We start from the raw sequence: 23,032 nt of genomic DNA on the forward strand, positions 1-23,032 counted from the left end.
TGCTGAAACTCAGGTGACACCCTGATCCTAGAGAGAGGGATGTGTGGTTTTAGCCCTCTGAGCAAATAACCAGAGAGATTCAGTGAAACTGCTTTGGCAAATGCAGCACAACTTGGGCTGAGGTGTTTGCAGGAGGGCTCATGAGCTGGATGCAGCCTCTCTGACCTCGTCGACTTCCAGGAGCTCTGCACACAAAAGGTAAAGCCAAGGGAAGTATGTATGGATTTTGCATTTTCTTTTTTTTTTTTCTGGACACTTCTGATTGCTGGTTCTGTTGGAGACAGGATACTGGACTAGACAGACTTGCCCAACACATTCAGGACAGGGGAAGTCCTTTGACTTGTCAGAACTTACTGTGCACAGATGAAGGACTGAAGAAAACACAAAAGGTAAAGCCTCTCCAACAGCTGGAAGCTGGAAGCCTTTCTAACTGCCAGGGCAGTGAAAGATTCTCATGCCTCTGGAAAGACCTGGCCTCTTGCTGGCTGGGGTTGCTGCTGATTCCATGACTGTACCTGTCTGATCCTAACCAAAGTGGTCCCAGATCTGGCCTCCCTTCAGCAGCAGGGCCAGTGTCTCTGGCATTGCCACCAATGGCAGCCATCCTGCTGCTCCCCAGGGCTGCAGCTGCTGCTGAGCAGCAAACATTCCAAGAGTGACTGTTGTCTCGAGTGGGTGAAATGGAACAACTTGAACGCGTTCTTAGTGCAAAGCATTCAAGATTTCTAACCAGCAGTTCTTGTGCATCACATCCATCCTGGGTAGAAACTGCCATGGAGGAGTAATGCTGTTGCTATTTGCTTATTAGCTGTGGTAAACATGAAAAGCTGCTCCAAGAAATGTCACGTCACTGAAGTGCTGTTTCATAATGATGGTTTATAAACAACTCTTGAGGCTCACCTCTGGAAGCAGGAGCTGATTCATGAGGGGTTCAACTGCCCTGCTCTGCACTGCAGCCCTGCTAGTGAAGAAGCCCTTGTGATTCTAGACTCTGTGTCTGTGGTAACAGCATTTAGTTCTCCATGATGTTTTCAGGTTGATAGAATAATGTTATTAACTTAGGAACCCTCTGGATCTCCAAGCTCAAGCTGTGGAGGCATCCTAGGAAAGGATTTAGAAATCAAGGCAACTGGCTGCACTGAGACCTTTTGCATTAAATTCAAGGCAGATGGGATTTTGCCTAGACCCCAAGAGATCAGGAATGTTTAGGTGACTGGACCTTCTATGGATGTTTATCAGGATCTGCTGAGAATGTTGGGTTTTTTAGCAAAGCTTGTGTCAAGGATTTGTCATAGGCTTAAGTTCTCAAATTTTGCTTTTGGGGTAGAATTGCAGGGATTTAAACTCTTTCTTCTGCCCCATTTCTGAGTTTTTACCTAATGCTGAAAGGTCTGGAAATCTGTTCACCTTTCACAAGATAGCTCCTCTGTTCCTGATACCATTCTGATTACAGCAGCTGGATAAACACCTCCACACTGCCAGCCAAAAGTCTGCAGAGGACTGGGATCTGGCATCTCCAAGGCTGGGCTGAATTCTCCATCTGAGTATCAAAAACCCACCTGGTTGGAAAGCTGGCTGCTCTGGGGGCTGCAGGTGCCCTCCCAGACACTTCCCTGCGTCAGGAGCAGAGGAGGGAGTTTCCTGCTCCTGCTGGAGCCCAGCCAGTCACTTTCTCATCATCCATCTTCTTAAGTGGAAGAGCAGATGGATCAGTCACTTCCTAGATACGAACCAAACACGGGTGCGTTTGCAGACGGAGCTGCTCTTGTTTTGAAAGGAAGTGCCGGGCTGAGCTGCCCCCGGAGCCGCCGGGCTGAGCCTTCCTGGCACCAGCCGCTCCCTGCCAGCTGCCCCCCGGGCTCCCCCAGCCCCCCGCTCAGTGCTCCAGCCCAGGTGGAACCTTCTCTAGCTCTCCCTGCTGTATTTTTCTCCTCGTGGCTCAGCCACTTCCTTATTTTGCCATGTTCTGTAGATCCCTTTCTCCTTCGAATCCTGCCTGCCTTCCCTACGTGCTCATCCCTGTCCAGCTGAAAAGCAACATGTTACAGGATCCCTGTGAATCTCTTCAAGCTGCACTCAACAGATGCTCCTGTAACTTTGGATTTTGGCACAGCTAAAAAGAAGAGGAAGAGGCCTGTGAGCTTTAAAAGAGGTGTGTGGTTGAAGCTGGCATGAAAACAAAAGCAGAGATAAGTCACATCCTATTTTTTTCCCTAGAACCTAAGCAGAATCAAAACATCCTTTTGCTTTAGTCAAATTAAAACAAAATAGTCAAACTGAATCCTGCGGGGAGTGAACAGAGCTGTTGACCTGTGGAAGGTGGAAACTGCAAGATCAGCCGTGTAGGAGCTGCAGGAGAACTGCAGTGCTGAACTGGCACCACGTTGCCTTGAGTGCTCCACAGCCCTTGTTGTCTCCACGGGTGACAAAGTCCCACACCTAGGAGGGAAATTTAAGCATAAACAGTGCAAACCAACAGCCCTGAGTGGGGAGTTCTGTTGCAGAGCTTGGCAGCGTGCTGCTATGTGTGGGGTGGGTTGTGCCAGGCCTCTGAAGAGGGGCTGTGTTGGCTGCCCAGCCTCCTGCAGGGCTCGTGCTGGCCCCCCCTGAACCTGTGGGGTCTGGGCCACAGGTAAGCACAGGTTCAGAAAAAGCTGGTCTGTTTTTCTCTCTTTCCCCCAGCTTCAAGCCCAGATGCCACCAGCAGCAGGTTTGTCCCAGCACCCCAGCCTGCCTGTGCTCTGCTCCTCATCCCGCCCGGAGAGGGGGCACCTGCAGCAGGACACCCTGACCTGCGCCGAGGGACAGGTGAGTTCTCCGTGCCCATCGGGGCTGGGAGCAGGGCAGAGCTGCTGCACGGGGGACACCAAAGAAGGATCACAGAAGGGTTTGGGTTGGAAGGACCTTAAAGATCACCTAGGTCTACCTCCCTTGCCACGGGCAGGGACACCTTCTGTTAGCCCAGGTTGCTCCAAGCTTCATGACTCCCTGCACTCCCCCGAGGGACGGGGCGGAAGGGGCAGCGCCTTGCTGGGAAAGCGGGCTGGAGATGCCCGATCCCCGCCGGGGAGCACGGGGCAGCCGCGGAGCCCGGCCCTCTGCCGGGGCGGGCCGGGGCGGGGAGGGGCCGGGGCGGTGCGGGGCGGCTCGGCGCGGCTCGGCGCGGGATGGGGCAGCGGGCGGTGCGGGCGCTGCGGGCCGCCCTGGCCCTGGGGCTGCTGGCGGCGGCGCGGCCCGGCCCGGGACCCGGGCAGCGGCGGCGGGCGGAGGTAGGAGCGGGAGCGGGACCGGGGGGCGGGATGGGGGGAGTTGCTGCCCGGACATCGCCCCGGTGTGCCCGTGCCATAGGGGGGGGTGTGTGCCATGGGTGTGCCCGTGCCATGGACGTGTGTGCCATGGGGGTGCCCGCGCACACCCCCAGGTACGTTCACACCAGCGGTGCACGCCCACGGGTGCCTGACACGCGTGCATCCCGCGTGTGCCCATGGCCCGGGTGCGGGCGGGCAGGCGGGAGTGCAGCCCCCCGGTGGCCGGTGGCCCCGCCGAGCCCGCGGGTGCCTGGGCCCGCCGCCCCGCAGACGGGCTTTGCTGTCGGGCCGTGCCCGCGGTGCCGCGGCGTGTGCTCCCGCCTGCTGTGCCGGGCGCTGTGTGCCCAGCGGTGCTGCACATCTGCAGCCCCCCCCTCCGCGCAGCCCTGACAACAATAGAAGTCTTGCGCTCGGCAGCCTGCCCATCTCCCGGCGAACCAGGATGGGACAAAAGCCAGCCCTCCTGCCCTGCCTCTCGCAGGGCTGTCCCTGTCACCTCTGCTTGGCTTTCTTCTGCTTGTCCCCGTGTCATTGTCACGCCGCCGCCATCCGTTCCCGCTTGCTTTGGGAGGACGAGCTGAGATTTGGCTGGTGAGCAAAGGTTCACCTGGGGGATTTTTTTTTTTTCTTGTCTAGGCATTGATCCAGTGTGTGTTTGCACAGATGCTTGGTTTTAAACCCCCAGCAAGTCCTGGTGGATTAATTGGGATTTTTCACATGCTTTAAGATGAAAAGAGCATGGAAGTGCTGAAAGGCTTGTTTTAATGTGCAGGCTTCTTGTGCTGGGAGATGCTGCTTGAAAGATGTGATTTATAGGTGTGCTTGTCCTGGTGTGCACAAACTTCAGCCCAGCCCCTCGTGCCACCTGGAGAAAAAATAATCTGCAAAGTTCTTAACGCTCAGAAAAGTGCTAATTTAAAATTTACTCTAAAAAGATAAACCAGCTCCTTGGGGTTCAGAGCTTTGAAAGGGCCTATCTGCCTTTTGCTTCCTCACTGGTGACTGCTGAGAACTTTTCCCTTGAAGCCTCAGGGCAGGACCCGTGATCGTGGCAGATCCCAAGCAAGGGGTGCTGGGCAGGTGACTTTCCTGTCTCCCTGCCTCAGTTTCCCCAGTGTGATGTGCTGTGCTGGCCAGGGGCCTTGGCACGATGTGGGCAATGGAAATGTACAGGGACTAGAGTAGGAAAGCTTGCCTGAATAAACTGAGCAGTTGATTTTGCTTTTAAGAGGAAGCTGAAGTTCTCACATAACATCAAGTAGTTCTAGTTGCTTGTGGCTTTCAGAGCACTGCCAGCCTTTGCTGCTAAGGCTTTTTTTATTGCTTTTAAAATAGCCAAAGTTAGCAACAATGGGTTCTGTAAACTTAGATGCAGAAGTCTGATAAAATGTCCAGTTGTCTTACTTTCCTGGCTTATGCCCTTTTTTGCACTGCATTTGTATCAACTGCAGCTCCCCCACCCAAAAAAAAAAGAAAAGAAAAGAAAAAAAAAAGCTAAAGTTTGGAAATTTAATTTGAAACATTTGTGTGTTAAACCATCTTATTATCTGCAGGCTTGAGATAGGAGGAGGTCCAATGCTGGAGAGCATGTAGTTTGGCAGACCTGTGTTCTGGCTGTGCTGTGCTTGGACAGCAGTTGGGTGTGTGGTAATGCCCGGGTTTCCCTGATCCTGGAGAACTGTGTAAAATCCCTGGCACGTGAGTGCGACCTCACCCCATGAGGGGAGTGAAGAGCGTGGCCAAGTGCTGGTGGTGCCAAGGACATAGGACAATAAAGTCCCTGTAGCATTTTGCGTGAGAAGCTACAGGTCTGTTGTGATGGGAAGAAAAAATTGGGTAGAAATTTAAGCAAAGCAGGGAATGGAAACGGAGAGCGAGACCAAGTGACCGAGACATTCTCATTTTGGATTATTTAAAAAAACTTTTTTGTTCCATCCTGCCCTTCCTCTCCCTCTCTTGCAGTAACACTTGGTGTCTGATGTTCCTGCCTCAGAAGCCCAGAGGCTACACTTGGCCTTGGCTCTGAGCTGTGCTTGTGCTGAGTGATGCTCCAGTGTCCAGATGAGCTCCTCTATGGAGCAGGCAGGCACTTGGGATGCTGGATTTGGATCACAGCCTGGCTGGAGTGAGAGTCTTCTGGGTAGCACCCAGCATGTGGTGGGGCTCAGGGTCAGCTGGGATCCCCACTTCAGATTGAAAGAAGAGGAAGAAAACCTTTTTCCTGGGAAAAAATTCCTGCTGTTCAGCTCTAGCTGGGCAATGCAAGGAGTGGGGGAGAGGATGAGGAATCACTCAGGTGCTGTCAACCCAGAGAGGCAGAGCTGGGCTCTGCCAGGTGTGCACAACCTGGCCCTGGGTCCCTGCTGAGAGCAGGGATGTGTCAAGTGCTCCCGGTGGGATTCACAGCCCCGTGAGTCACGCAGCCTGAACAGCCCTGTTCATCCCAAAACAATCCCCACTTGTTAGGGCAGTGAAGCCCGCCAGACGAGGGGCTGAGGGCGAAGCCTGAGCCTCTTGGTTCCTTTCTCTCCTCAGACATGAAAGCACAACCAGGCTGCGTGACCAGACTGGTTTGTCAGCCGCTCTGGTATTCGCAGGGGAAGGTCTGGCCAAGTGTGGTGTTTTCCCCTTTTCCCCAAAGTGCTGTGGGTCACATCTGGCTGGTTTGGGAGCCACTGGATGTTGCTGGCTGGTGCAGCCCCTCGCTGCCCAGGGAAGGAGCCGGGGCAAAGCTGCCAGCTGGTGCCACAGGCAAGGGGGAGCTGCAGGAACCGCTGCTGGGTGTTCCTGTGCTCAGCACACAGGCAGGCAGAGCCACCTGCCAGCTCCAGGAGCACCAGGCCCAGTGCAGTTCATGGCGGTTGTTTCCCTTCAAGTGATGCAATATTTATTGTTCCTGTCCCAGAGCATCAGCAGACGGGGAGGCAGGGGGTAGCTCCATGTCAGCATCCCAAAGATCTGGGTTACTGGAACCAGGAGGGGTTTTTGTTAGACCTGCTGCAGCCCTGGCCTGCACCCTCGCAGCTCCAGGAGATCCAGGTGGAAACTAAAGGAGCTTAAAAGACACTGGGCAGGGGATTTCCCCAGCGCCACATCTTTGGTGGCAAGGAGATAATTTGCTGCTAAAGAAGCCTTTTCAGGAGGGGTGGGTCAGTGGGAGAGGAAATTCCCTCAGGACCAGATTAGACAGAGTGGGGGAGCATCACAGCAGTGAGAGGGGGCTGGGGGGGTTTTAATCAGCCTCTCATTAACATACAGAATGAGCTGCTGTTTTTTTAGTGGGAGGACAACCAAGCTCTGTACTTGCTAATCTCCCTTCTTGTGTGTCTGTATCTATAATATTTATATAGATACTTATACACACACTTAAACAAGAGATACAAGGACTCTGTTGAAGGGTTTGTGCCTGCAGGCAGGAATGCAGCTCGGGTGAGCAGAAAGAAACGAGCGTTTTTAAATGCCTGGAGATCTTCCAAAGGCAGCAGCTCCCACAGGCAGCGACCCCGGGAACAGCTCCTGCTGCGGCCGTGCCAGAGCGTGCCCGGGGGTCAGCTCTGCTTTGGCTGTGCTGTGGGGGGAAACTGAGGCTGAAAAGCCAGAGCTGCAGCTTCCCCCTTGTCCGTCGTGGAGGTGAATCGATGTGAGGTGGAGCCTGGGGCTGCTGGCCACCAAGGCTGAGGACCTGCCTGGGCTGCCTCACACGGTTGCTGTTGTCTCCTGCTCAAAAAAAGAGAAGACCTTGGAGGTGCAGCTGGGCTCCCCTGTAACTGCAGCACGAAGCACTCACCTGCCCTCTGCTGTCAGGGGTTGGGAGGAGAGATGGAGCTTGTATTCAGGTGGAGCCAAGATGACCGCGGTCAATGGGAGCCCAATGTGAGGTTTCTCTGATACTTAACTGGTGGAAAGGTGCCAGAAGCTGAGTGTCTGGAGGGGAGGGCAGACAGGACTGGAGCCTGCTGTCTCTGCTCTCTTGTTATCCCAGTTTCCAGGGAGGGAGGCCTAATTGTATTTGCAGTTGGCTGTCTTCCATCTGGGATGCCTGTGGTCAAAGGCAAGGTGTTTCCTTGGCTTTAACTCTCAGCAGAGATCTTTTCCAGGGTTGTGACCAGAGCCCTGAGATGGAAAGGGCTCCTCTATCTCCCCCAAACCATCCTCCCACTGACCCCTCTGCAGCCCCAAAGACTTTTCTGCCCCATTGCTGGCTTCCAGGGAGCCAGAGCTTTCCTTTACGCCCTCCCCCCTGCAGAGGGGCAGCTGAGCATTCTCACATAAATGCTCAGCTCTTGGTTTCCTGCTGTTTTTCTTTTCCCATTGTATGGAAAAGAGCATTTCCCTGTCTGGGGCAAGAGGGCAGCTCCACGGTTGGAGGAGATGGGATCTGGGAAGGGGGCAGGGAGGGCTCCCCAAGGGGCTCCCCGTGGGCAGACAGCACGTGGCAGCTGCCTGCTCTGCCCGCGGGGACGTGGCGGGTGCGGAGGGTGACGTGTTTGGGGATGATGTGGAGGTGACTGTTGATGGCAAGAGAAGGGTTTGGGCAGGAGGAGGAGAGGCCCTGACACATCCCGGGGCTGCCAGATCCAGACACCATTCCTGCTCCCTGCCTGATGACTGGCAAGGCACAGCCCAGGAGGGATGATGCTGCTGGTGCTGCAGGGAATTCAGTCACCTGCCAGCGGTGGATGTCAGGGGTGGCACAGTGTGCAGGGTAACACCCTGAGATGGGCAGGGAGGGATGAGGCTTCAAAAGCAGATTTTGCAGTGGACAGCAGCCATTCCAGGGCAGAGTGTGGCATTACTGGTGCTTGGCCCATCTCTCCTTTGGGATGCAGGAAACAAAGCAGCCACTTTCCCTTTTTTATTCCTCTTTACTTTGACTCCCTTGCACTAACAGGATGCTGGGTGGCTTGTTTGTCTCCCGCAGACAAGGCGGGCGTGGAGCATTCCTGCACCCCCCCTGCAGCCCCTGCAGCCCCTCCGGAGGCTGGAGGCACAGGCTGGGCTGAGGGAAGCAGTTTATTTTCTGTAACGTGCCATTTATGTGTTGGAGCAAGTTCAGAGCGACAGTCTCCATCCATGCAAATGGCCGATAAGAAGAAGAATGGTTTGGCAGAGCAGATTGCCCCGAGTGTCTCCACGTCCTGTGGGGGGAGGCTGCAGCCTGACCCCATCTCACCCCACCCTGTCCACAGCACTTTAGCCTTTATTTTAATCATTGCCTTGATTCACCCGAGGTGATTAGAGTGGGTTTGGTAGCCTCTGGCTGCGGATGACAAGGCAGCAGGGATTTTTTGATCTGATGTTTCCTCCTACGCCTCTGTCGTGTGGTGGACAAAAAAACCCAAGAGCCATAAAAAATTATGGGCTTAGTCGAGGTTTTCCCAAGTCTCATGATGCAAATATACAGACCAGATCGCCTTGGCACCCGCAGGAAGTGTTGGCTGCCTGGGGTGCAGAGCTTGTAAGAAAAAGATAACCAGGCATTTCTGCACGGCCCCGGATTTGCAGCAGTTTCCCATCCCATCTCCTTTTTTTCCACCCCCCCTTCCCAAGCCAACGTGAGCAAACGCCTTCCCGTGCTCTGAGCTGGGATTCCCACGTCTCTCCTTGCAGCTGTTCCTGGAGAAATACGGCTACTTCGGCGAGCGGGGGCCGGGCAGGCGCAGCCCCGCCGAGTTCGCCCGGGCGCTGAGGTACGAGCCTTCCCTTTAAAGCTGCAGCAGAAACGCAGCACCTGGGGCTGGGCGGGAGCTGCTGGAGCTCGGGGGGGCCTTTTGCAGCTGGGGTGTGTGTGCAGCGGGCGCTGTCTCTCACGGTCGGATGGTGAAGCACAACCGGTCCCTTCTGGAGCCCCAGCGCGAGGCTGCGGCCGCCCGCCTTTGCCTTTTATGGCCCCGTGATCCCGCAGGATCTGCGGCCGGGCCGGGGCTGGGCAGGGCTGGGAGCTGGCAGGGAGCTGGCTGGGAGCTGGCAGGGAGCTGGCAGGGAGCTGGCAGGGAGCTGGCAGCCCCTGCGGGGACTTCTCCTAACGAGGTCACACTGGTGCTGGGAGCATCCCTGGCCTGACCCTGGGCAAAGTCAAGTGCAAAGTCCAACAACTGGGGTTAGCAGCTGGGAAAGGCCGGTTTTTAGGCTCCCCTGCCAGCTTTTGCCCTGCTGGGATGGCTCACAGCTCGGGTGCGGTTGCAGAGGCAGATTGTTCTTGTTTTGTCACCTGGATGTGTTCCTGCCGGCAGGGCGTGAAGCTCGCTGGGTGAAAGCCCTGGTGGCTCAGACCGGACACCCGGCACAAACGCAACCAAAAACCCCAGGGGGTGTCAGGCTGTGGGTGCTGACATGTCCCTTCCTTTTCCAGGGAGTTCCAGCAGGTGACCCACCTCCCTCCCAGCGGGCTCCTGGATGCCCCCACGCTGCACCAGATGTCCCTGCCGCGGTGTGGGACGGGGGACGGGGCACACCGGGCGCCTGCCGCCCCGCGCCGCCGCCGCAGCGCCCAGCACGGTGAGCACCAGCCCGGGGTGCTGGGCGTCCTGCTCTTCCATCCTGGCTCCTGGAGGAGCAGCCAGCACAGCCTCCGTGCCAGGACCCGCCTGGCCTTTGCACAACTTTATTTTAAAACTCTTTTATTTTTAGTTGCTCTGCGTGGCTCGATGTCAGCAGTGATGGAAGAGGTGTGACTCCCACTTGTGGAGAAATTTGGCTCTCTGGGGGTGGGGTGGTTTACTGCTCTTGAGGGAGACAGGACATCTCCCAGGGAGCTATCAGGTCACCATGGTCCTGGGCACAGCCATGGTGGCACAGTCCAGAGGGCAGGGGCTGGCACACAGTGAAGTTACCTCCAGGCTCTGTTGAGCCTTGAGACATCTGATGTGTGCTGGTCACCCAGCAGTAACCACACAACTTGCTGGTGTTGGGCTGCCTGTCCATGGGTGGTTGTTTCACCCACATTAAGGGGTTTAACTCTGCTCTGAGCAACCTCTCTTGTTCCTGGGTATCCAGGATTGGGCCTCTTGTCTCTCATGAGCTGCCTCCTGGGCTTGTGGGTGAGTAACTGGATTCCTAGAGAGCAAGAGGGCTGGGGCCAGCTGTGCTGAGGACATGGGAAAAATGAAGGGGAGATTAAGGAAGGGCTCTGTGCTGTGTCAGGCTGTCTGCATCTGGCAGGGCTGGTGATGGGTGGCCCCAGGAGACAGCCTCATTGTTCTCCTCCTTTCCTTCCCAAACCCTGGTGTGCAGCATCACCCTTGCAGGCCCCATCCTGGGCTTTGCTGTGGTGTTCTGGTGCTGGAGACCCCATGGCAGCAGGCCAGGGAGCAGCCAGCTAATGGCAACAGCTCCATGTCATAGAATCATGGAATCCCAGACTGGTTTGGGTTGGAAGGGACCTTAAAGATCATCTAGTTCAACCCCCCTGCATGGGCAGGGACACCTCCCACCAGCCCAGATTGCTCCAAGCCCCATCCAACCTGCCCTTCAACACTGCCAGGGATGGGGCAGCCACAGCTTCCCTGGGCAACCTGGGCCAGGGTCTCACCAGCCTCACAGCAAAGAATTTCTTCCTAAAGAAGAAATTTCTAAACAATTTGGGTGCCCACAGGCTGGCGGGGAGGCAGGGCATGCCCACAGGGCTGGTGGCACTGGACAGGAAGGCTGGGGGCTTTGTGCTCAGTTGGCTGTTTATCCTTCTTGGAGCAGGAAGCTGCTGCAGCTGAGCCAGCAAAGTGCTTTGTTATCCACCCCTGTCCCAGCAGGAGCTCTGCTGGCAGCTGCTGTGTCACCGCTGGCTTTGGGCACACTCACACCCTGGCATGTGGGCAAGGTCCCACCCTGGTTTGTCTCTCAGCTGGTCAGCCTGGCCCTGGTGGCCACCGTGGGGCTGGGAGGGCATCCCTCCCACTGCTCCTTGGCTTGGCCCCAGCTTCTTCTCTCCTTGAGCAGGTTTTGGCCTCTCTCTTAGGGTTTGGTGGGATCTGGTGGTGGCACTTTAGAGGGATTTCATGGGTCCCGCTGCCAGTGCAGGGGGCTGAGGCCGCTGGTGGGACACCTGAGTTGTCTTCAGCTTGGGCTTGGAAGAGCCGTGGCTTCTGGCAGCACCAGGAAGCTTCCCTCCAGCCAGGCAGCCCCCTGGTGGAAGAACGAGTCCGAGTCCCCGCCGTGGTGCTGATCTTGCCCCTCTTGCAGGCGGGCGGTGGTACAAGCGGCACCTGACCTACCGGGTGGTGAACTGGCCGCCCTACCTGCCGCCGCGCCAGGTGCGCTTGGCCGTGAGCGCCGCCTTCCAGCTCTGGAGCAACGTGTCCTCCCTGGTGTTCTGGGAGGCACGGGACGGCCCTGCTGACATCCGCCTCACCTTCTTCCATGGGGACCACAACGATGGACTCAACAACGCCTTCGACGGGCCAGGTGCTGGTCACTTCTCCTCGTAAGCTTTTCTTTTTCAACGTGGGCTCTTCCCCGGCAGGGAAGAGGGCTGGGGTGGCAGTGGGTGGTGAAAGCAAGGCTCTGCCCTGCCAGTCCCTCCACCCAAGGACATCTCCCAGTTTGCACCAGTTTGCTTTCTGATTTGGGGCCCTCACTCCCAGCTCTGCAACTGGGGGGCTGGCAGTGAGGCAGCTGAGGTGCTCCTTCTGGGATCATGCTGATGGCCTTTGGGGAGCCCTCCCCACCCTGATGGCATCCTCCAAACCTGAGATTGTGCCCTCCACGTAAGCCTTTCTGCACGGGGCTCTCAGACACGCTCAGGGACAAGAAACCAAACTCATAAACCCCAGAGCAGACAAACCTCCCGTGCTCAGGAGCAGAAGGTAGAACTGGTTTGGGTTGCACCTGCTGTGGGAAGCTGCTGTTCTTTCTCAGGAGACCTCCTAAAGGGCTACACAATTGATGCATATTTAAGCAAACCAGAGCTGCATGTACCTCCCCCTGCCCCCCACAGCCCACCCCTTGGCTGGCAGCTGAGGGCCTGTCCTGCCCCACAGTCCATGATGGCTCTCGTGTCCCCAGGAGGTGCCCTGGCTCACGCCTTCTTCCCGCGGCGCGGAGAAGCCCACTTTGACAGCGCCGAGCGCTGGTCCCTGCGCAGCGGCAAAGGGCGCAACCTCTTTGTGGTGGTGGCACACGAGGTGGGGCACACGCTGGGGCTGGAGCACTCCCCTGCCAAGAGCGCCCTGATGTCTCCCTACTACAAGAAGCTCAGCAAGGATTTTGTCCTCAGCTGGGATGATATCTTGGCTGTCCAGAACTTGTACGGTGAGCCTGGCTTCCCCAAGTATCCCTCAGTTTCTCCAGGGCTGTTCCCTGGGATGGAGGGCAAGCAGCAGGGATGGGAGCAGGTCCCTGCAAGGGGGGGAGGACTACATGCCAGGAGCACAGTGGGAATGGGCCCCAACCCTTTGTGTTTGGGGAGGAAGATGCGGTAGAACATGTGGGATGGGTACCAGGTCCTCCAGGTCAGGGAAGGCTGGACTTGCTGTCTGCTCATTTGCAGCCATGGAAATGCTGGTGCATGTTTTCTGGGGGTACCAAGGGGTCTTTGCCACCACAGTATAGAGGGGACAGGAAGCAGACAGTGGGACAAGACATGTTTGGACCCTAGGAGGGATCCACAGCCGTATGCTCATGCAGTGCTTTGGGGAAAGCCCTTTCCCTGCCCCTTCTCCTTAACTCACCACCACTTGCCCCACCCCAGGGAAGCCCTCCAAAGGCTCTGCTGTCCAGCTCCCAGGAAAGGTCTTCACTCACTTCCAGGACTGGAGCACAGACCTTTACAGTGAGGACCAGCAGCAGAGAAGCCTCAGCACCTACTACTGCCACTCATTCTTCGATGCCATAACTGCAGGTGAGTGTTGGCCCACAAAGCCCTCCTGAAACAGGTCTCCCTGCCCCTCACCCCAGTGCCACAGCACCCAGCTTCTGCTCTGATAAGCTCCAGTGGTGGGAGAGACAGGTTTGGCTGGTCCACAGCCCCATCTTTGCTCCTGGGTCTGGTAGCATCACTGAGACACTGCTGCCATGGAGTGGAGCATCTTCAGGACATGGTGATGGCTTGGTGTGTTGGGAGAGCAGGAAGCATCCTAGAACTTGGGCTGTGGCAAGGCTTACTTGCTGCAGGAGCTCAACCGTGAAAGACCAGCCTAGAGAGGGAGCTGTGGTCAGTTTCTGTCCTCTCCAGGCTGGAGTGGAGGCCAGGAATGAAGCTGAGGGGGTGGCTGGAAAGGCAGAAGGGAGCACCAAACCCCGAGGCTCTGCGCAGGGAGGAGGGGGGCATAGGGGAGTGGTGGCTGGGAGGTGGAATGAGGTTTCTCACTGCTCACCCAGGACCCCCTCTGCTCCACAGACGCGGATCACAACCTCTACATCTTCAAGGGCAGCCACTACTGGCTGGTGCTGGCCAGTGGCAACGCCAGTGACCCGCGGCCCCTGCAGACACGCTGGCCCGGCCTCCCCGCCGGCATCGACGCCTGCGCCTGGTCCCGGCTCAGCCACAAGTTCTACTTTTTCAAAGGTACATGAGGCATGGGCAGGAGATTTCCCCTCGGGGCTGCTGCCTGTGGCCTGGCTGTCCAGGTCTTCATCACAGAGAATCCCAGAAGGGTTTAGGTTGGAAGGGACCATCAAGACCATCCAGCTCCAACCCCCTGCATGGGCAGGGACACCTCCCACCAGCCCAGGCTGCTCCAAGCCCCATCCAACCTGCCCTTCAACACTGCCAGGGATGGGGCAGCCACAGCTTCCCTGGGCAACCTGGGCCAGGGTCTCACCACCCTCACACTAAAGAATTTCTTCCTAATGTCTAACCTAAATATACCCTCTTCCAGCTTAAAGTCATTGCCCCTTGTCCAATCTTCTGCCCGTGTTCCCTGTCCCCTCCCACTGGTCCTGTCCCAGTGCAGAGCTGGGGCATTGCTGGGTCCTCACTGCACTGAAACCCAGTGGAGCCCTGGGTGTGGTGCCTACCATGGATTAACTCTGTAGCCTTGGACAAATGACCCCAGCAGCCTGCCTCAGTTTCCCCTTGAAAGCATTCAGGAGAGCAGCACTGGCCTGTGTTTCAAAATAAAACAGGATGCACCAAGCCCTTTGGGGTCCCTGGGAGAGAAGCACTCCCCAAAGCTGCAGGAGCTGAGACCAGCATGGGGTGATCCTGGTGCCCGTGCATCCCTGTGCTGGGGCCAAGAAGCCCCAGGGAGCTGGAACACCATCCAGGAGCTCCTGCAGCCCAACAGACAGAGGGAGGTCAGACCAGGCAGCCCCACTGCCAGGGCAGCCCCGACTTCTCATGGAAACCAGTCGCTGACCCTTCAGAAAGGGACCTTTGTTACTGGGGCTGGGTGAGACCCAAAGCCCCTCTCCCTGCCCAGCCCCTGCCGCTCCCTCCCGCCCGGGGCTGGGGCTGGAGAGCAGAAAGGGGCTTTTGTCTGCCTGCTGTGGGGACAGGGCTGTGTGGGGACAGGGCTGCCATCCTGGTCTCAGTTTTTCCAGCCCCAAGGGAGTCTGGGTCTGTCCGTCCTTGCCTTACAAGGAAGCAGCATGGGCTAGTGGACAGTGTGGTGGCCTTGCCCTGTCCCTGGCAGTTTCTGGCCGTGCCTTCAAGCCGCTGAGCTGCTGTGCCTCGGTTTCACCCTCCATCCTGGTCCATGGGTGAGCCCCACAGTGGTGCTGGTTGGGTCTCCAGAGGGATGGATATCATGAACAGATGTTTCGGGTTGGAAGCCTGGCCCCGTGGCCAAGTCCTTCCTTGTCTCCTGGAGGTGGGCACACGATGGCCCCGTTGGGGTGGTCCCTGACCCCTCTCCCTGGTTCTCCCCAGGCGGCCGATGCTGGCGCTACACGGGCTCCACCCTGGATGCTGGTTTCCCCCAGAAGTGCAGCGCCCGCGGCCTCCCCCGGCACCCTGACACCGCGCTCTACTTCCAGCAGCTCCGGCGCCTGGTCCTCTTCAAAGGACCCAAGTACTTCGTGGTGAGCGAGGAGCCCCTGGGCACGGAGCCCCTGGCCATGGAGCCCTACTACCCCCGCGGCCTGCGGGACTGGCAGGGCTTGCCCCCCGGCACGGGGGGGGCCCTCACCCACCGCGACGGCTTCATCTACTTCTTCCGGGATGATCAGTACTGGCAGTTCGACCGGGCCAAGCTGCAGGTGGTGGCCACTGGCAAATGGGCCACCCAGCTGCCCTGGATGGGCTGCTGGGACGCAAATGGTGGGCAGGTCATCTTCTGAGCAGAGCGTGCCGGGACCACCTGCAGGGCTGAACCCCACCTTGCTCGCCACTGCCCCCATCCATCTTTATTTGACTCTGATTCCTGTCCCAGGACAGTTTAGCAGAGATTGGCGTGTTGGAGCAATGCCCTGGCACGTCAGGGATGCTGCTGGCATGAGGCAGTCATCAGCCGTGGTGGGTCTGCCACAGCCACATGGGCTGGAAGCTTTGGAGGACAATATTAAAAAAAAACAAGAAAAGGTATAAGCCATGGAGACTGTGCAGCCCCAGTCCTGTTCCTGCTCAGGACAGTGTCAGGCATTTCCTTCAAGCCGGGACTGGGGTTTGTTGTGCTTGTTTTCCCAGTCAGGCAGGGAGGTGCCTCACAGGGGCTTGGTTTGTGGCTTGGGTCGTTTTATGATGTTTCCTGGTTCAAACAAAAAGAAAAGAGGTATTTGGACAAAAATAGGGGTCTGTGTTGTGTTCTGTCATGTGCTCAGAGATGTTTTTGGGGAGAAAGCAGAGGGATTTGGTGTAGAAGCGTCTTTGGGGTGAAGGAAGGAGAAGTTACAGTGGAGCTGGTGACCCTGTCACCAAGCAGCTGGAGCGCTGCAGCTTGGCTCTCTGAGGGGTTTGGGAGCCTGGGTGAGTTCTCTGGTGTCTAGTAAGGGTTGTGCTCACCTGGCAGACTTTCTTGTGTGCAGAGAAGGTGTCTGTCCTCTGCTTTGTCTGCAAGAGACGGGATTAACGTGTTTTTGAGTCCCCTCTGCCACAGGTGGATGAACAGGGTTGACAAATTAGCGGGGGAGGTGGGGATGAGGAGAGGGTGAGCAGGACAGACGGACATGCCCGTGCATGTAGGCTCACAAGGACAGCTTGGTTGCATATTCCTCATTCCTTTCCCAAAGGCTCCCCACCTGGAAACGCCGCTGGCTCCTGCGCACCGAGTCACCCTCACGTCCTCAAAGGGCCACTGATTGTCTCCTGGTTTGAATTCAGTGGCAGTAAATGCCAGTAGCTGTTGGTGCTGACCAGGACTGGGCTCAGCTTCCTTAAAACTGCCTTTGGCTTGAGAGAAGGGGGGATTTTTCCCACCTTGGGGTTGTGCAGGGGTGGGCTGCTGCTCCGCTGGTGGGTCTCCCAGGACTCGGACCCAGCAGTGGGTGCCCTGCTTGGGGCTGGTGGCTTTGGCACGGGGCTGTGGTGGCCCTGCCATGCCAGGAGCTGCACAGGCAGCTCCATCTGCTTCCCAGGGTGTCTGAGCGAGTCCTGCAGACACAGGCAGGGTGACTTCATCTGCTCATGGCTTAAAATCTCAGGGGATTTTCAGCGTTGCCAAAGGGCTGGGGCTGCATCATCTTTGTTTTGAATTGAATTATAATAAGGGAGTCTCCTTCCAGGGAGTCTCAAGGGCTTGGAGACCTGGTGGCAAATAAAAGGAGCCTCTGGATGTGCAGTGTGGGGATTGCTGCTTGTTTTCATGTTACAGTCTCCTGGTTCCAGCAAGGCCTGCATTTGAGCTGCCTGTGTGTGCTTGGGGCTGGGGTGGGCTTTGCTCAGTTTGGCCTTAGCTTTCCTGCTTGCTGGATCAGATGGGGGGGATGGAGCCTTCCAAAAACTCCCTGATGGGACTGATGCTGATGGTGAAGAAAACATGGAAACTCTCTTCCCTGCTTCGTCCCAAATTTTTGAGGATTTCTCCAGTTTGGAGGTGTGTTAATAGGGTTTTTTTTGGCACTGCTGAGGATGAATTCATGCTGATGGGGACCCTTCAGGTCTCCACCTTGGCCCTGGCTGGTGGAGGCAAGTCCTTGCCTCCCATGGGGCAGGCAGTACCCTGGAACCTGCCTCGCTGTTCCCGTTTGCTTTGCTTAATGCTGGGACACTCTGGGGTGTCCTGCCTGTGCTGCCTGTCGAGCAGGCAGCCTTCTGCCCCAAGGACCCCCTGTATTCGGAGAGGTCATTTGTGCCTCCATCCCCACTCATGGTTGGTCCATGTGCTGCTTTTGGAGATGGGAGGATTTATGGCTCTGTCTGTACCCCAGGGGTACTCCACACCCACAGCCCTGCAGAGAAGCAGTAGATAATTATTCCCTTTTGTGTCCCCTTAGGAGGGAGCAGGGTGTCCCTTCTGCCATGGGACTGGAGGCTGGGAATGGGACAACCTCAAATCCTCTCCCATTTTTGGGGTTTCCTGTTTCTCCCTTGTTTGCTGCAGTGTTTGCTGGGCCATGCACTTGGGGTGATGCTGCCAGGGCTTGGGCTAAGCACGGCGGTGCTGGCAGAGATGGGGGTGACTGTGCTGCATCGCCTGCACCCCACACCTTATGGTGGCTTGGGGGAGATGGACTCACACCCTGAATCATGCAGTCAGCCCTGCTGGGTGCTGTGGCTGAAAGTCCTGCATCACAAGGGTCTTTTTCTCCTGCTGGGCTCCTTGGCAGGGCACACCAGGCACGGACTCCTCCAGTCAGCCTGCCACACATTCCCCAGCCCAGGGGAATAGCTGGGATTCCTGCATTTCCTCCCCCAAAATGCCAGCTGATGTGCAGTGAGTATCAGCAGCTGGCTCCAGGGAGGTGAATGGGGTTCCCTGGCACAACCAGAAGCCCCCCAAGCCCAAGCAAGGCTCCATTTCAGTCCCAAAGGATGAGCACATCCCTGGGGGAATGACCTGGGAAACTCAGGGGAGAATCCACCCCAGGGGGGAGCTGGGGAAGAGGGAGCAGGACTGCTGGCACAGGAGCAGGGAGTGTTTGCAGCCGGTCCCTTGTCACCAAGGAGAAGGGCACAGCACTTGGGAAGGAAACAAAACACCCACTGCCCAGGAGGGTGTTTTCCTTTCCCCACAGACTGAGAAGGGCTCCCGGCGCCAGAAGAACAGTGTCACCGTCCCGGGTGGCAGACAGCAAGTGGCACTGGGTGAGTGTAACTGCTGGGGAGGTGGGCTGGGGACACGGCCTGGGGCAGCTCCCCATGTCCCCAGCACCATTTTCCCTTAGTCTCCTCCCAGTCTTACTGCAAAATGTGGGGCACGCCGGGCAGCGCGGCGCGGAGCATCCGTCCCTACCAGTCCAGCCAGCAGTACCTCTACGCCATGAAGGAGGACTTGGCTGAGTGGCTGAAGGAGCTGTATGACCTAGACATCGAGGTGGGCACCTTCTTGGAGGTGCTGGAGACAGGGGCTGTGCTCTGCTCCCACGCCAACAACATCACCCACGTGGCCCAGGAGTTCTCCCGTGCCTGCCCTGGCAGAGCCTGTCACCTCCACCTGCCCAAGGCCGGCGTCACCTGCAACCTCGCGGCACAGCCAGGCACCTTCCAGGCCAGGGACAACGTCTCCAACTTCATCCAGTGGTGCAGGAAGGAGATGGATATCAAAGGTAGGCTGCTGGGCTCCAGCCTCTCTGTGTTCCCTGTGGGTAATTCCTCTCCAGCTGCTCCTGGCACCACTCTGGTTGCTTTCCCGTGTGTCCCCCAAAGCTGGTGCCGTGTGGCATCAGGCAGCACTGTGAACACAAGTCCCTGAGCTGGGATTTCTTGCACAAACACCTCTGGGATCAGCAGCAGCTCTGCAGGCCATGGGCACAGGAGAGGCCTGTTTGCTTAGGTGCAAATGTGTGCTGGGGGCGGGGGGAGGGTGGAAATGGGGAGGGCGTGTGGTGCAGCCTGGCCCTGCTGTGCATGGCACCATCTCAGTCATAAGGACATCAGGAGCGGTGCTGGCTGTGAGCAGAGGGTCTGTCACCCTGTCCCCAACACCAGCAGGTGCCCGGGAAGGGCATGGGCATGGAGTGACACATCCTCAGGGTACCCACCTGCTGGGTTCCATGGCTTTGGGAACCCATAGCACCTTTGCTTGTAAATGCCCAAGGGGAAGGGCTCCTCCTCCATGCATTTATCCCAACTCTTCTAGGACCAGCCATATTCCTAGCAGGATGGCTCCAGGGAATAATTTCCCTTCAGGCAGGTTTTTGACTCTGCCTGTGCCCCCGTCCCCTTTGTCCCCATCCCCATGTGCCTGCTTTGGCTCAGTCCACCCTTGTCCTGCTCCAGATGTCCTGATGTTTGAGACAGAGGACCTGGTGCTGAGGAAGAACGAGAAGAACTTTGTGCTGTGCCTGCTGGAGCTGGCGCGCCGCGCTGCCCGCTTCGGCATGTGTGCCCCGACCCTCGTGCAGATGGAGGAGGAGATTGAGGAGGAGCTACGGGAGGAGATGGACCTGCCAACCACGGACACCCCCCTGCCCCGGCCCCCCAGGAAACCACAGGACCTCCACAACCTCGACCAGATGGTACAGAGGGGCATGGAGTGGGATGGGGACAGGGGTGGGGATGGAGATGGGGATAGAGATGGGGATGGGGACGGGGATGGAGATGGGGATAGAGATGGGGATGGGGACAGGGATGGGGATGGAGATGGGGATGGGGACAGGGATGGAGATGGGGATAGCCACCCGAGGACCTTTCCCAGGGGCCTTGGTGAGGACCCATCCCTGCTGCCCACAGGTCCAGCAGCTGGTGAGCCGCTGTACCTGCCCTGTCCAGTTCCCCATGATCAAGATATCCGAAGGGAAATACCGCGTGGGTGACTCTGACACCCTCATCTTTGTCCGGGTGAGTCTCCTTCACCCTGTGTTTTTGGGGCACAGGCACCAGGAATCCTGCTCTGCTCTTTTATAATCCATCCCCCAAATGGGGCCAGTGAGGGGTTTTTGGCCCTTTTCCCCAAAGCTTGGAAACTCAGCCCTGTGGTGTGTTTGTGGGGATGTGCCATCCGTGTGTATGAGACAAATCCTGCCAGGGCCGGGTCTTACCCAGCAATAGGAGCCCTGGGATGCTCTGTGCCTGCCTGGACCCATCCCTCAGCCTGGCCTTTCCAAACGGCTCAACCTCCAACACATGGTGGTAGAGGGGTTTTCCAGACGGCTCCCCACTCTCCTTGAGCTGAGTGGTGCCTGTTGGGATGCAGGGGGAGCTGAGACCCTCCCTGCCTGAGTGGTGCTGAGCTGGGCATATCCCCTGGGAGACCTGGTGGCACTTAGGGAAAGCCCCTGGCTCCCAAAGCCCTGCGTATCGTGCCACTTCCAGGCTGCTTAAAAAGAGGTGGGGGTGCCGTGGGGGGTCCCGCGGGTGCAGTGCCTGCACCCCTGCGGGCCTCAGGCCGTGCTGATCCCGTGCAGATCCTGCGGGAGCACGTCATGGTGCGGGTCGGGGGCGGCTGGGACACGCTGGAGCACTATCTGGACAAGCACGACCCGTGTCGCTGCACCTCGCTCGGTGAGTCCCCGTGTCCCCAAACCCCGCGGCTCTGCCCCGTGTCTGGGGCGAGGGGGGGTCCGTCCTGGGTCTTGCTGCTCCTTGGGCCATTTGCAGGAGCGGGAGGTTGGGGTTAGGGTGGCGTTGCTCGGGAATGTCTGGGTCTGGGGACTCTCCTTGGCTTTGGTGGCCACTAGAGGTCACGGCAGACTTTTGAATGGAGCCACACCCCGAAAGCCCTTTTGCAGGGAGCGGATATTTACACCAGCATCCCTGGGGCCCTGGATGTTGAGCAACGGCTGAGTGGGCTGCACCGGCGGGTGGGTGCAATGGTCGGGGGTGCTGAGCCTCTCCCGCTTTTCCCGCAGCTCACAAACAAGCCTGGAAAAGCAGGACCCCCCAGCAGCAAGTGCAGCACGAGCTCTGGCTGTGCCCGGCCTCCCGGGGGGCTGCCCGTGGCCAGACCCAGCCCGCCCTGCTGGTCAGCCGCTCGCAGAGCCCCTTGCCCCCCGTCCCCTGGGGGTCCCGTGTCCCCTCTGGTCCCCAGCCGCCTGCCACCCCCTCTCCGGAGGGCTCAGGTGACCCGCGGGGTGCCAGCCCCCGCCAGGAGCCGGCGCAGCCCCCGAGGGTCCTTTCGGGCAGGTGAGTGGTGCAGAGGGGCTTTGTGCCCCAAACCTCCTGGTTGCAGAGCAGTTTTTCTCAGATCCCTGATTTTTTCTCCCCCTCTCTCTGGAGGTGCCCAGCACCAGGCTGGATGGAGGTGGGGGATGCAGCAGCACCCTGGCCCCTCTCTGTTCTCTCTCCTTGCAGGATGTGGCAGCTACCACTCTCCAGGTCACCCGCCCGGCCCAGCTCCCCTGGCCAAAGGGTGCCAAGCCGGGCACCCACCCCTTCCCGGCTGCCCCCCAGCACACAGGACAGTGTGGGGGTCCCCAAGATGCCGCGTGGGCCCACCCCGGGGAAAAACCCCACGACACCAGCACGGGGCAGGTCCATGGCACCCAGCAACCGGCTGGCACCAGTACCTCCAAAAAGCACCCAGCAAGGAAGCAAATCATCTGTGGGAGCTGCCAGGCTGCAGGCAGGGGGGGTCCCCACCATGGTGACACCCCGTGCCCCCAGCCCCATCAAGGTCTGTGCCCCCTCCCCACAGCAGGATGTGCAGGGAGAGTCACAGAGCCAGAAAAACCCACGGGAGGGGAGACGAGGAGCCCTTGGCCAGGGCCAACCACCCCCACCCCAAAATCCCTCCAGCCGGCCTCTGAAACAGAACAGCAGCCTTAAACCACCCCCTAAAGCCAGCCCGGCCGTCTGCCGGCCCCCCACCCCTCTGGGCCAGTTTGCAGAGGGGTGCAAGCTCTGTGCTGCTGGGGGAGGTCCCCAGGGGACCCAGCAGTGCCACTCACCCCCCAGCACTGAAGGACTCAGCATGCCAGTCAACGAACTGGCGGGAGCCTGTGGCCCTGGTGGGGGGAGCGAGGGTCTCCAGGGGTGCTGGGGGCACACGCAGCCCCCCGGCTATGACAGGGTGGTGGAGGAGCTCTCCCATGGGCGAAAGCCCCTGCACCCTGTAGATCTGGGGAGCTGGGTCCCCAAAACCCCCCAGCCACCTGCCCCACAGCCCACCACCCTCCCAGCTGGTGAGGAGGGGGCTGTGCCAGGAGCAGGGGGCCAGAGCCCGGCGGGGGGCAGGACCAGCAGCGTCCCCAAGCCCCGGCGGTGCCTGAAGAAGCCCGAGCGTGTGCCCTCCATCTACAAGCTGAAGCTGCGGCCCAAAGTGCGTCCCCGGCGGGACCACAGGCCAGGCAAGAGACCCTCGCGCATCCCCACCCCCCTGGGGCAGCGCCCGGCTGCCCCCCGCCGCCAGCACCGCCCCCCGGGGCCCCCCCGCCACCCCCTGCCCGGGGACCCCCACCCTGCGGCCAAGCCCCCCCCGGCACACAGCGGGGCAGGGCTGACTGAGGATGAGGAGGCGTGGGTCTGACCCCCAGCCCGGGGACCCCTCCCTCATCTGAGGGGGGCGATGCTGAAGCCAGAGCTGGGGGGCTGGCGTGGGCAGGGGGATGGATCTGCTATCATGGGGGGATATCCCCCCCCCCATTACTTTTTGGAGCTACACGCCCTCCTTCCCATGGGAGTTTCGCGGGTTTTTTTGGATTGATTTGGGTGGAGAAATCCAGCCCCCAGTTGAGAGAATGGGGCACTTTGTGCAGGGAAAAGGGGGGGTAGCTGCCCCCACAGGACACCCCTGGAGCAGGGACACCCCCTG

General features: G+C 58.6%; 2 protein-coding genes across 2 annotated transcripts; both read left to right on the forward strand.

The window, feature by feature from the left end:
• Positions 1–3,167: 3,167 nt before the first annotated feature.
• On the forward strand, positions 3,168–16,960 carry MMP28 (matrix metallopeptidase 28). The gene is made up of 8 exons (XM_051636081.1): positions 3,168–3,269; positions 8,919–8,998; positions 9,661–9,806; positions 11,487–11,708; positions 12,309–12,554; positions 12,994–13,143; positions 13,642–13,809; positions 15,115–16,960. The coding sequence occupies exons 1-8, from the start codon at positions 3,168–3,170 to the stop codon at positions 15,522–15,524; spliced, it is 1,524 nt and encodes a 507-aa protein (XP_051492041.1). The 3' UTR covers positions 15,525–16,960.
• A 1,429-nt stretch (positions 16,961–18,389) lies between these two features.
• On the forward strand, positions 18,390–22,747 carry GAS2L2 (growth arrest specific 2 like 2). The gene is given in 7 exon segments (XM_051635927.1): positions 18,390–18,426; positions 18,507–18,887; positions 19,561–19,799; positions 20,014–20,121; positions 20,688–20,784; positions 21,132–21,422; positions 21,540–22,747. Coding segments are annotated over 6 exon segments (2,301 nt in total). The 5' UTR covers positions 18,390–18,426; positions 18,507–18,529.
• Positions 22,748–23,032: the final 285 nt, after the last annotated feature.

The sequence above is a fragment of the Apus apus genome, chromosome 18 (genome assembly GCF_020740795.1).
Source record: "Apus apus isolate bApuApu2 chromosome 18, bApuApu2.pri.cur, whole genome shotgun sequence".
Lineage (NCBI taxonomy): Eukaryota > Metazoa > Chordata > Aves > Apodiformes > Apodidae > Apus > Apus apus.